The sequence below is a fragment of the Dicentrarchus labrax genome, unplaced genomic scaffold, assembly GCF_905237075.1.
Source record: "Dicentrarchus labrax unplaced genomic scaffold, dlabrax2021, whole genome shotgun sequence".
NCBI lineage: Eukaryota > Metazoa > Chordata > Actinopteri > Moronidae > Dicentrarchus > Dicentrarchus labrax.
Genome location: NW_026136716.1, coordinates 4,456,692 through 4,470,746, shown reverse-complemented (window position 1 = coordinate 4,470,746; position 14,055 = coordinate 4,456,692). Strand labels below are relative to the sequence as shown.

Here is a 14,055-nt window from a genome sequence, read left to right as displayed (position 1 = left end):
CGAGCATTAGTTTTACCCTTGGCAGGAAATGCAGCCTAAGATCAAGTGTTTTGTTCCAGCATATTTCCAGTTTAAGTTAATTTGAGCACAGGGAACCAAATGTAATTAAGTTCTGAGATTAATACGTGGAAATGTATTTGGTTTTGTATCCTTCCCTCTTAAGCACAAGAGTTAAATAACAGAAGAGACTGCATACTAGTGTATGAATAAAAAAAAATCAAAGGAATCCCTGACTCCCTGATGCAATTATTTCCTATTCACATTAGTTTTTTTCCGGCCGATGACATTAATGACTTTGAGCGAGGAGTATGAATCAGGGCTCTGCGTGGCGCCAGTGGAGGGAATCTGACGGGCACTCGTAAGACCAGCAAAATATTGCTCATCCTCATACTGTACAGCTTTTTGAAATGTTGGAAAACAAATTCCCTTTTTATTTAATAAATTTGTTCTTTTTTGCTGTAAGGGATCAATGAGTGTTTGAAAATATTTTAAGTGTTACATTTTAAATAAGTAGTATATTGACAAGGTGTTTAAAGTTGACATTTAGATTATGTGCTGTACAAAGTATTGATAAACTGCAAAGGAAAAGTCTCCCTACCATTCTGCTGTTGTGTCAGATCAGAGCTCATTTTAAGTTCTTGAAAGTCAAAATTCACTCTAGTGTGTCCTTCATTTTTCCTTTCAGAAACTCCACTCTCGGATCATGGATTTATCTGCGGCAGATTTGCTTCTGGAGCCAGAGAGAAGCAAGGCTTTCTTGCTTTCCAGGAATACAGACTCTCCCTCCAATGTAAGATTAATGGGAAACATGCCAAAGGAAATGGTTTTTTGTTTTGTTTTTTTGTTCAGCCATATGAATTGTCCAGGTAGCATAACCGCATCCCCACCCCTCTCAAGAAATCATTACAGGATATTAAAATACAGAGCTAACTATCTGAAGTCGTGACCCCTCCTCTGCTCTCAGCAGGAAGAGCTGGCAGTATCACTCGGCACTAAGAGGAATAAATCCTTGTCATATTACCAGAAAACCATCGATTGAGACTCGCCGTCAGTAAAACTGACTCCATAGGACACTGTGGTACATTAGTCATCTTATGTATTATGCATTAAGGACTGAAAATGAGTTTTTCTACCCTTTTACCCCTCTGAGAATGCCACCTGATAAACTGTAATGTGTGTTTGAGGGCGAAAGAAAAAAATTAAATAATAAGGGCCAAGTACCACATCTCCTTAAATAGGCTGCGTTAGGTGATACACACGAGTGACACTTAAATGAGATTAGAGAAATATAAATTGTGACATGAATATATATTATTTCCTATCTTGCATAAAATAATATTGTAAAAGATATATACTTTGCATGTCAGGTTCTCTGCAGTGAGATAATAATTGAAGAAACAGCTGCTGTGTTGTGATGACTGCACATGAAAATTTGATTGATATTTCTAAATTAAGTTTGAAAAGCGCAGCAGTACGTTAGCATTTTAGGAAACTTTCCCAGAATATTTGATTGGTCCCTTCAAGTCTTTGTTAAATCTCTTTCATCACAAAATTAACAGTAAGATAGCAATTAGATATGCAACACTACCCAACAACTAACACATCAAATACTTCTGATGCATAGTCACCGAATAAGATAAAGAAACTATACACATTTAGGTTATACTTATGATTAGAAGACTGATTAGAGAAAGAGTACTTAGAGTACTTAACTTATGACTTAGAAGTTGCAGGTATTTGTGATCTTCATTATGTGACAGTTAACCATGCACAGCTAAACTTCTTCACACCTCTCTCCAGAAAACTGTACATAACAGTATAAATGATGCTATTCCACTATAATGTCATGTCTCTTTTCCCTATCTCGAAGGAGGTTCAGTTAAATGGAAAGCCAGGTCTCCCTGTGGCCAAGTGTCTGAGCCAGCTGAGTCTGACAGCGCCAGCACCAGTATACCCACGCAGCAGCTGTAGCAGCAGTGAGTTGTCCCTGTCAAGTGCTTGCAGTGAATTCTCCAGTGGCTCATACACCTGGAATGATGGACGCTCCTGTGGGAAAATGGTAAACTGCCTTATACTGCTTTTATGACACTAAAGATGAGATATTCTTTTTGTCTTTCTTCTGAGACCCCAATCCCTCATCTTAGTCTACCATGTTGAACCGGCTTGTTTCTACAGTAGCACAGAGCAGACAAAACAACCACTAATTACAGATAGGGCCCTTTGCGTTGTTCATGAGCCGCTTTACATGCTTAGAAGGCAAGTGGTATTCTGTTGTTTGCAATCTGCAACACAGTTAGGTGACACTAAATCCTACTTACTGGTCCTTAAAAGAAGAATGTGTGCTAACATAACTCAAGACATATAAAATGTGTGCTTTGTCAGCAGTATAAAATTAAACATGTGGTTGTAGCCTCTATAAGGGCATCATGGCTAACTGTGCTTCTTCATTCACAAATGAAATGTGACTTATTCAAGTTTTTCATTCGGCACACACATACGGTCATGTTTTTCACTTTTAATATTCAAGTCAAAACAGTTTTAAGATGATTATGATTATGAAACAAAATGTACATTGCATATGTCTACTATAATATAATTTGTGTGAGGTTGACCCACTCTTTCTTTTTTCCCTGTAGTCATCTCTGACCTGGGAGAAGAGGCTGAGCTTGGGTTCGTCAGCCCCTAGTAATATATGCGCCGCCCTGGAGGAACAACAGCCCACGAGGCGCAAGGAGAGCCACATACTAGAGGGACTGAGAAAGCTCCAGAGGAGGAAACACAGGAGCTCTTCTGCTTCATCCAAGGTCTCCAAGTCGGGCTACAAAGACTGCATGAACTCCAATGAGGGCATCTACTCTCTGGGTATCAAGAATAGCAGTAAAGGGGTGTCCAAGCCTACCCATGTGGGTAGAACTTTAGCTGTTGGGGGCAAGAAGTTCTCTTATGATTCTGATGATGCTGATGATGAATTGGCACATTCCAGTCGTGGAGATAACATCCCCACCAAGGACAACTGGTTTTACTGTAAGAGGCTCTCCCACAGCATCTCAGACAGTTTGTGTAGCTTGGAGGGGCTACAGGACAGTGGAGGTGGAGGTGACAGTAGCTCACGTCCTGCGGCTATGAAACACCCCTCTGGCTATGACTCAAAAGAGCGTCCTGAGAAACTCATGAGTTTCATTAACAGTTTTCTCCCTGAGGGAGGGCGGACATCAGCTTTTACTAAACCATCCAAGCTGCACTTCAACCCTTCTGACCCAGAGGGTCCTAATCACCTCACTGATGTGGATGATCCAGAGGAACTCAACTCTGAGTCCAGTGACATGCGAATGTCCTTTAGCCAGCCCCCAGAGCAAGCTGAGAGGGACTCCAAGAGACTGTCAAGAGATGCTGCCAAGCTGCTCACACAACAGTGGTTGCGTAGAGACCAGGGACGCACTCAGTCTGCAGATGGGAGGCCCAGGCTTTTCAGCTTAATTAAAGAGCCCAAAGGGGCAAAGTGTACTCATTCTGAGGAGAGCATTTTGGCAATATTTGATGCAGAAGGAGAGCCTATTGAACTTTGTGCTCAGAAGGTCGTAGCAGGTGCTGGGCCTCTAAATGACATTCAAGGTAGCAAGGTAGTTGCCAATTACACAGAACTAGTGCCCCAACAGAAGCCAACAGGGCAAAAATCAGGAAATACAAGAAACTACACTGTTCTTGAATCCCCAGAGAAGCTATCTGAATATCAAATTAGAACTAACAAAACAAGCAATAGCAGGGAGGGCAGTGCAGAGAGGCTGTCAATGCAGTTGACTCCACAGCGGAAACTAATCAAACCACCAAGCAGCCGATCTAATAAAGGTCATTCCATCCCTCCCTTAAATGATTCTGCTGGTCCCAAGTCAAGTGGTTCAAAGATACCCGGTCGTAACAAACCTTCAGGATCTCCACTGAGATTGTCTAAGGGCTCCCTCACAGAACCAAGTAACAGTGGAAACTCAGGACCCTCCGGTCAGGAGAAATCCCCCTCCTCTCCTACAGTCAAAATGTCCAGGTTCATCAAAACACCAGGAACCTGCTCACAGAGCCCAAAGTCTGGAAACTCCAAGCTCTCCAGCCGGCCGGAATGGCATAAGGGCTCCTCCAGTTCCCCACACCTTTCAAGGAGGCACCTGGAGTATGCTGACAATGGTGAACAGCCAACCAGAGACAAACACTGTGAAACCAGCAAAAATAAACTCAGGTCCCCTTCTCCTCCCCCTCCCCCTGGCCGCACCACCTCCTTACTGATCAGACCAAATTACGAAGGGTCGCCTCAAGCACATAAAACATGGGTGGCTCAACCATCCACACCAACCACTGTGAGGGGCCCTCCCCCAAGTTACCACACCTCACTTTTACCAAATATGCAAACTACGCTACCCATCAAGGATAAAGACTGTTTAGACTTAGATGCAGGCTACGGGACTGCACTTGCACCTCAGAAACTGGTTGACAAAACCAGTCAGCACCTTCAAAAGTCCCCCGCCACAACTCAGACACCTACTAAAGGCACTTCCAAGAGGATGACCACGAAAGACTACCTCCCTTCTGCAAACTCAGGGTGTGCTCCAGAAACTGAAAATGCACCTAAAAGCTCAAAGAATGTCCCTCCTCCATACAGTGCCCTCAGAGGGTCCTCACTTCAGAACTCATTTGCAAGTAAAAGAGGATCAAACCATGAAAATGTCCATCTGACAGTGCAGAAGACCTCTATTAGTTTACCTGTATCACTTCAGGACACGCCTCAATGTAAAACAGAACCACAAAATGGTAAAGCTGTAGTCAGCCCACCCAGTTCAGTCTTGATTTCTCCCAACCCAGCAGAAAAAGGTTCAAAGACCCGCATCCCAATGGGGTTTAAAGCATTTTTAAAATCTCCCCCCAGTCATAAAAATAGTCCCTCTATACCAGGCAAGCATGAGAAAGATCATATCAACTCAGTCTCCAAGGAGACTGTGACTTCAAATGCTTCTACCCAGTGTGACAGCTTGCAGCCAGTGTACAGTATTGATTCACCACCCAAGATGTCCCTTACAGAGGGTAAAGGTGAGGTCCCATGTAGGTTACTGGAAGGGGAAGTACACGCTGCTGTGTTGCCAGAGGAGGGGGACGTTTGTGATAAAGGGAAAAGGAGTAGTCAACTTTTCTCTAGATCCATATCAGTTACTACCAAACCTCATCTAAAGCCGGCCTTGGGGATGAATGGGGCCAAAGCCCGTAGCCAGAGTTTTAGCACCAACTACATGGAGAAACCCAACATCAATGCTCTAGATGGACCGGGAAAAATACGAACTCAGATCATCACCAACTCAGGTGAAAGGGGAAACTCTTTGTCAAGACAGAGTTCCTTGGAGGTACCCAGTGTTGGGTTAGCTGAGAGCCCTGTCCATTCCCCCAGGACTAGGCTTAGCCACTATGGGGACATCACAGGGTCATATAGTCACAATGTCCTCCCTGAGAGAACTTCTAACTCAGGCTGCAAAGGTGATGGGTCACAGGGCACAGTGAAGGGGGAGGCAATCACCTCACCTTTGCAAAAAGAGGTGCGTAGCTTACCCATCAGTGATAGGATTGGTTTGAACATTCGTAAGCCAGCGAAAGTTGCCTCTCATCCACAGTTTCAGCCTCCGTCCTCTTGTGTCAACAGTTCAGAAAATCCAGCGCGAGAGACAGGAGGCATAGCAACAACCCCTGATGAACCAGACTTTAGCAGGGAAGTCAAAACCCAGACAGATTCGCCAAACAAAGCCCCAGATATGGAGGAGAAAAAAATCAGCCCAACAGTCTGCACTATTGAAGAGAAGGTCATGATGGGAATCGAAGAGAATCTACAGAAGTGTCAAGAACAGGGGAAGGTCGCTGCAAACGAGGCCAAACAGAAAACGAGCCCCTCTCTGGCAAACTGGTTCGGCCTCCGCAAGAGTAAACTTCCAGCTCTGAGTGGTAAGAAAGCAGACTCCCCTAAGGGAAAAGAGGAAAAGAAAGAGTTGAAGATTGGATCTGTGCTTGGAGGCAAACAGATGAAGTCTGACAAGAAGAAGGACAAGAAGAAAAATGATAACCAGCAGAAAGACAGTCAGGAAGTGCAGAATCTGTCTGAGATGAACAACAAGCTGAGCTCCATCATGGACCATTGCAACAATCAGATGGGTCAGATTGCCAGCCAGATCCAGTGTACAACAGCCTTTATCGGCAAAGACCAGTTTGTGAAAGAGCTTCTTGGCAGGTGGGTGAAACAACATCTTTGTCATCAAGAATGAATTATCTTTAATTGATCGGATGCTATGCTGATTACGTCCTGTCACTGAGCCATCTTAGAGTTGTCTTTCTATCAAGTGAATCGACACTAAAACAAATTGCTTGTTCTATTAAATTAAACATGAGCCATCATTGCCTTAAACATGTTTGTTCAGAGAAACTGATAAATAAATGGCACAAACAGCAGCTGTCTGTTTGAGTTATGACTCCATTCCAGTGAGCATCCAGACACATAGACAGCACACTCAAGGTAAAGAATCTTTAAGGCAGGAAAGCTCCACATTTCATACCTCACACTTCGTTGATTTGCCACTTCAAATCACAGCTGACAGATTTTTATCCAGAGTAACTGCAAACAATCACTTGGGAGGGAGCACTTCATAAAGGTTGTTAAGCATTTGATGGGATTTCTGTGTGTGTATTTCTGTGCATGTACACATTCGTTTGCTTGTGCATTCGTGAAGCGAAAAAGCAGGTCAATGCAATTTATCATCAGGCTCACTTTCTACCGAGCAGGTTGATAAAGGAAGAGCTCGGCACACAGACGTAAAAACAGATCAAATCTTGTTTCCTCGCAGGAATGCTGTGAAGGGCAACTCTGTGGCTGCATCGCCGCCTGGGATCTCCACACCCAAGAAACACAGTGAAATGAAGGGAGATATAGAGATCTGTCCAGATACTGCTGTAAGTGAGCAAACATGCCACCATAGTAGAACTTCACTGACTTTATAACAGCGAGCTGTGTCGAGCTCTGCTTGTTTAGACAGGCTGTTGGCACACACGCATACATGCACGTTCCCACAGGTTTTCACACTTCTGCATGTTCACAAACACATCCACAAGCCCGCCGCCTCTTCAGCATCATATCCCCTGAAGGCTCGCTATTGATTCACATTGTGTTCTGACTCAGCCTACAATTCATCGCCTACTTTTTCATTATCCCAGGCCGATGTTGTTGTTGTTTCCACAAGGCTGAAGATTTTTAAACTGTATCCACACAGAGACAGCCATCAGGCCATGCATGTAATACAAACTTAAATTAGGCTCCTCTCAGCTGCTCCATTTTTTTAAATCATATCAGCGCACTTTGAAAGCAAAAGTCAGAAATTCTGACCTTGTGGATTTATTCTTTATTATCTGTCAGTCAAAAAGACGAAAAAATGATGGAGAGGCTGAGTGCTTTAGAGAGCTAAATGGAGGAAGAGAGTTACAAAAAGAGAGTCTCACTGCATAATGTAGGAAATTTAATCCAGATGATGTTGAATTTTGATAATATGGAGGAGCCCCTTATCACAGGCACTCAGTTTGACAAAGGGGCCATTTAATACCATCCAGCAAGCTTTCTGTCTATCTTCTCCCCACAGAAATACAACAAAAGAGGGACACTTTATGACCTAAAAGCTCCTGCTCTTGAACCACCCTAAAACCCAATTAAAATAAAGCAAGAAAGTATGATAGTTGCCTTACTTTTTTTCATAAGTCATAAAATATATGAATCTGTAGCCACTATAACTGATCCTTCTCATTACCTCATGTTATATAATCTAACAACTTATACAAAGAATGGCACATTTGGACAGCATTGTATATTTTATGTATTATGGTTTTGTATCACCAATATTCACTGTTTGTTAATGTCGTAGACCCTTATAATGACTCAGAAGATCAACCTGAGGGCTGAAAATGATGAGGGACGCATCACAGACACAGCTTGCCAAGACCCCATGATAGGTAAGCATATGTATTACTGTTGGTCTTAAAGGGGCATTTCACCAAAAACAGCTAAATCCAAACAAAATATATGACTGTTTTCAAGCTAATAATGCTTTACTGTAATTTTTTTATCAGGTTTTTTCAAATATTTTACCAAAATAAATCCCATTTCCTTTTTTTTTTTTTTTTTTTACGAACTTTCCTTTTTCTTTTCTTTTCACTTTCACTGTGCCAAAAGTTCATGTTGTCTGTTTTGAGCCACTGAGTTTCATATTTGCCAGTGTTTACCTCAGCCAGTACAGTTTTTTCAAGTAGCTTACAAAAAGCTGTCACTAACCATCACAAATCAACCAGTGCAACAGAGCATTAACACATTTTACAGTTGTGATTTCCTGATGTGATTGACAACTCAATTCCTTCGCCAACTAATTCTCCTCACTGCCAGACTTGCCATTACTGTGGGGAAATAGCAGCGGCTGTGAACAACATGTTGACGGTCTAGTCAGGTGATTGATGTGCAACTGGGTGATATTTTACAATGCCTGAGCAGCTAAGGAAGTGAAAAAATATATGCATCAAACTGTTTTCGAGACGGGATGATTGTTATCATTGCAGTGCGACAAACTTACATTGTAGAAAGTAATTCAGCGTAGGGAAGGAGAGGGTGTAACTACTGCTGAATGGAGTGCAGCATGTTTGTCACTCAGTTGTCACTCAGTGGGATATTTGAGAAATTGCCTCAGTGATCCATCTCAAAGGTCGTAATGACTTATCTCCTGTAATACAGCACCATATCCAGTGTGAATTTAGATTAGCTGGAGTGGGGTCCTTTTATAATAACTTGGGCCCACACTCTATGGAAGGAAGTGCTAGTTTTTTTAAACCGGACGTCCGGAAGCAAACAACATGGAACATCCCATTTGTTTTAAAATTGATTAAAAACTGTTAATTTCAAGCTGCTATAGTTAATATATATATGTATATATATGTATATATATATATATATATATATATATATATATTTATATAATATATATACACACATGTAAAAGAGGTTACTCATAGAAGTGAAGCCACAGAGTTATGACCTGTTCCTTTCAATAGACAAGGCTTTATATAAATTCTAAGCTCATTGTTTGGTTTTCCAGCTTTCAATTTTAGTTCACTCTCACTGCTGTCATGTCATTTTTACTGAAAAAGCTGTAAAAAGTTTGCAACTAGTTAATGGACTATATCATTACTCAGCTTATTGTTAATAACTAGCTGTAAATGTTGGTTATTGTGCTGTGGAGTTGCTTCATAGTTGTTTATGTCCAAAATATACACACGGTGAAAATTGTGAAAAATGGAAATGGACTTCACAACAGCCAGTAATTATATATGAATAAACTCTACGTATTTTGGCAAGGCTAAGTTTTGGTGGAAATAATCTCTATAGAACCAGAAATGCTTTCAACTTCACTCATTTTTGTAGTTGAGAAGATTTAGCTCAGAAGTAACTAATCAAAACATTTCAAGAAATAGTTTTGGCTGTGTGCCGATTTCCACAGAGTGTTTAAATGAGCAGCGGCGCCAAAAATAAAATGCTTAATTGTTTTTTGTGTCCTGATTAACATGCAGCCTTTTTCATTTTCTGCCAGCTAAGCACTTTCAGACAGTATGAATTAAATATTTTATAAAGGTTTCAGCTGCAGCTGCTTGTTGTTCCTCAGCGCTGCTTTAATGTCACGTTTCTCCAAAGTGCAGCATTCACAGGCCTAATGCCAGAAAAACACATCAATCATATAAATAGTTTACATCCAGCCAGTTTATGATCCCAGCAGCTTGAGCAAAATCCATTGCTCAAGTTATGAATGTGAAGCTCACTCTACACTGGTCAGTTGTTGTATATTAGAAGAACTTCCCTTGAGGCAGTATTTTTTCTTGTAAAGGGACAATAAATAACATTTGGACTGGCCCAGCACAGAATGACCCTAATATATCTGCAAGGGTTTGATGGCATGGGTGATCAATACCAATGATTTGGCAATTACTTCACCAGGTGCTGATGTTTCTGGCTTTCAAAACTTATTTTCTAGCCTTGTCTCTGTTTTGGGAAAAAAATACATAATCGCAACATTTTGCAGCAGATCCTGCTGCTGGATCTTTACTCTAATGACCTAGGATTCTCATTGCTACTGTGGAAATGTGACTTTACAATTTCTGCCAATTGTCATTGCCTTTTCATCTGATGGCCGACACAGAAATATCTCCCTTTGACACCTCCTCAATGCATAAAGCCCATTTCGCACTGTGGAGGTATAAAAAAAACTGCTTTCTCCCCTCAAACCCTGGAGGTTGTATACAGAAGTGATAGGGAGCTCATGAAAAACTAGATTATGTCCAGTTGTTGTTGCCTCTGGGTAGAATTACTGTGGACCTTGTTATGGTTTGGTTATGGAGGGCATTTTGAACTGCCAGGCTTGGCATTCAATTATACAACGGTGTAATCTATGGCTCTCTGCCTTTCTTATTCTCATACACACAAATAAGCATTTATGTGTGTAATTCTTTGTTTGTATAGCAACTACATCGAGAATTTTTGTTTTTACTTTTTATCCTTCCGCAGCAAATGTCCTAAAGTGACTCACAGCAGATACACGTACAAGTAACAGGCCATCTGTCCTTGCACATCCAAACACTGAGGATTAATTTTCACAGGTTCTCTGTGCACACTATGAATGTCAGAAGCAAGTAAGACAAAAACTAAAAGTACACGTAAACAAGAACATCAGAGTTTTTTTTTTTTGTCAAGAACTCTTGAACTCTTGAATTCTTCCTTAAATTCCCTTATTTGTGAATTTATTGACAATATTTTGACATTTAGAGGAGAATGCAGTTGTTCCTTAAGTGCATTACTAATGGCACCTAGAGAAAATGCTATCCAAAGAGAAAATGGATCAGTAGTTTTAGTTTCATACCCAAGAGTAAATGTTCTTAGGATTAAAGTAAGTGTGCCCCTTACTCTTCTCACATAGTGTTTTGAAACTCAACTGTAATGCCTAACAGTATCAGGAGAAAACTTTTATTCATCGAAGGAAATGCTCATGAGTAGACCGTGTTTGTGCTTCTGCATCCCATTGAGACGAGGCTGTACAGTTGAGAAGCCGAGCCTGTCAATATCGATGCAGCTCTACAAAATAGGGAAAAAAATAACAAGGCAGAGTTTTCTCTTACCGGCGTTTGGAGAGACAGAAATAATGGCTGCAGAGGGTTCATCCTCTCTAAGGCAAGCAGTGGAAGATATAATGTAATGGCACTGAGTTTCAACCTTAGTTTGTCCACAGCAACCCAGCAAAAATTATAAATTTTATCTCAGCAAAAAGTTGCAATCAACACATAATTAGTGAAGCCAATGTAACTGTTGCCCATTAGTGTTCACAGTTACAAGGACCTGGGCTGAGCTTCATGGCCGTCCATCTGTTCCAGTCTGAGTGAAGGCTCTGCAAACTGTGGCTCCTAAACAACGTCCATCTGTTGCTACTTGCCATCATTGCTTCTGATTACAACGCAGCGTGCACTCTGATGAATCCAAGGCACGTGTCCTTGGGTTGTAGCTCAGTTGTGCGTTTTATTCAGAATTGCTGGCAGCAGGTGCTTTCTTGTGTCATATATATAGTATAGGCACATCTGTTGCTTCTGTGATTTCTACAAATGCTTCTAACAAGAGTGTCTGATAGGAACATTAGGCTAAGGTGCATTCGAATGGAGTCGCCACCCGCTATTCATTGGAATCCTAATCATTTTTCTTCCTCAAACACAGCTATATCAAATTAAAATGCTGTCTTTTCTCTCTTTTCCTACTGGCTACGTGTTACTGAACCTGCCACAGATGCCCTCTTTACTCACAACCCTTTCCCTTGCATGTGAATCCAAGCCCTCGTTTCTTTTCCTTGATTGTTATTCCCTGCTTTTCCCAGACGTCACACTCCTCTCCCTGTCACTCTAGGCTCCGGCTGTCAGATGAGAACCCTGGACAGCGGGATCGGCACCTTCCCTCTTCCTGATTCCGTCACCCGGGCCAGCGGTCGCCACATCCCTAAATCTGAATCCAGCCCTGATGGGGTGACCGCCGGCTCCTCTGAGCTAGATCGGGAGCCTCTCTCCTCTCACCCAGACCCTGATGTGAAAGTGCCTTCCCTCCCAAAAACCTGCCTGCATACCCCTACCAGCATTGGTCACTCCCTGTCTGACCCCAGCATGACCTGCAGCAACAACGCACAAGACACCCAGAGCCGCCTGCCCAAATTAGCAACTTCAGGTAAGTCAAGACTTTGTGTCAATTAGGAAATGATAATTTCATAAAAAGCTGCTCAGCTAGCTCGGATGCCTGGCTCTGTGACTCCAATGTGCTTTTAATTGGTGCTACAGGAAATACTGATATTCATTAGTGCCTTGTCCTGTACCGCTAGTTTAATTTTACTAACTTGAAGATCATCATTGTTTGCTGGTTATGACACCACACGGCAAAAGAACAACAATGCCTTTCTTCTCTAATTGGTTTTCTCAATCAGGGCCGAAGAGGTAGACAAATTGAAATGCGTGTCTGTAAAAGCTTCTATTATCATGCTGGATTGGCACAGTGCCAAGCCTTGAAAGCCTTAGACAGTTTCTTTTACCTTTCAGAAGGTTAGTGAAATATTAAGCGTCACTGTACTTTATGTTTCTTTATATTTTCCACCAGAGCGTTCAAGGGCTCCAGACGAGCTGACAAGAGGAAGATGTTTGGTTTATTAGACTCTGATTAAAAGAAGTAGAACCTTGTTTGTTCAGCTAATTCTGAAGCTAATGCATCAACACTAACATCAGCTGAAATGACAAAGGAGCCTTTGTCATTATAGCAACTCATACACTCCCATGCCCTGAGGAAGACTAACAAATACAATTAGACAAGCATGTCAGCACAGCCATAGATCATAAAGCACCGTCTGCCTCCGTGTTCAGTTTGATCCACAACAGAAAGGTGGTGGGTAGGATGCAATCAGATGGCTGATTAAAGCTACGATAACACACAGGGATGAGTGATCACACCCAGGGATTTATGCTTACAGGACATTAGCCTGCATCTATTTCACCTCAGTGCTGCGGTGGCACTGCAGAGGCTGCAATTTGAGTCACAGAGAGCGGCTCCTGTTGAGCCTAAACATATTCTGTGCATCTTTATCACATGTTTCACCCACCCTTCTATCCATTCTTCAATCATCACTAAGAATCACAAAGCCTAAAGATGCCAGAAAGGGAGCGGCGTCTGTCCTACCTCATAGGTGAGAGGAAGACGGTGACAGGACTTTTACGATCTCTATGCAGGAGCGTCGGCCAGAAGCAGCCTTTTATTGTAATGCAGCTGAATGTTAAAAGAGACAATTAAATTGGCGTCTGCCCGAGACAGCAGCGATAATAAAGCAGCAGCGCTTCGTCTTTCATGGGCCGACAGCTGAAAGCTGTTATATCTGAGTTGCCAGGAGTCACGGCTGAGAACAATGGAAGGATGGACAGCATTAATGTTTGATATCTCAGATATTGTGCAGCTTCTTTCATATAAATGGAGGCGAACCGATGTGTAGGCAGTTGGATGGGTTTTGGAAGAATGTGTGAGATGTGCTCATCCTCTGTTGTCTGTGTTGTTTGTGGTGAAAACAAGACAGTTTTGTTTCTGTTGTTTACTTTACAACTCATTTCTCTTTTGCCTCTTTTGATTTGTAGATGTAATCAGGACAAAGAGGTTGAGTCTTGGTGCCCCACGCAGCAACATCTCCACAGAGGACAAAGAGAAAGAAACAGAGAGGAAGATGAAGACCAAGGACCATGATATGCCCGGAGTAAGGCACTTACATTACAATATGCACACTGTATGCATACTTTATTTCTGTCTATACTATACACTGTTATCTGGTTGGGGAAAAAAGCACCATCCCAACAAATTTTGCGCAATGCTGCATTTAAAGATTTTTGTTCTTTACATTATTTATTCTCTATACTGCATACAGTAATAGTGCTAGTGTGAGTCTTTAAAAACTC

General features: G+C 42.0%; 1 protein-coding gene across 7 annotated transcripts in view; it reads left to right on the top strand.

The window, feature by feature from the left end:
- Nucleotides 1-14,055, top strand: part of LOC127378569 (nck-associated protein 5) — a 130,396-nt gene that overhangs the window by 106,049 nt on the left and 10,292 nt on the right. For 5 of the 7 annotated variants that reach the window (XM_051427516.1, XM_051427517.1, XM_051427518.1 and 2 more), the window contains 7 exons: nucleotides 686-790; nucleotides 1,871-2,059; nucleotides 2,637-6,253; nucleotides 6,864-6,969; nucleotides 7,929-8,016; nucleotides 11,987-12,298; nucleotides 13,741-13,856. In XM_051427516.1, the coding sequence (XP_051283476.1) occupies nucleotides 686-790; nucleotides 1,871-2,059; nucleotides 2,637-6,253; nucleotides 6,864-6,969; nucleotides 7,929-8,016; nucleotides 11,987-12,298; nucleotides 13,741-13,856 (4,533 nt within the window). Of the gene's footprint in view, nucleotides 1-685; nucleotides 791-1,870; nucleotides 2,060-2,636; nucleotides 6,254-6,863; nucleotides 6,970-7,928; nucleotides 8,017-11,869; nucleotides 12,299-13,740; nucleotides 13,857-14,055 lie in introns of those variants that run through there. The other 2 variants (XM_051427523.1, XM_051427521.1) reach the window with 2 other exon arrangements.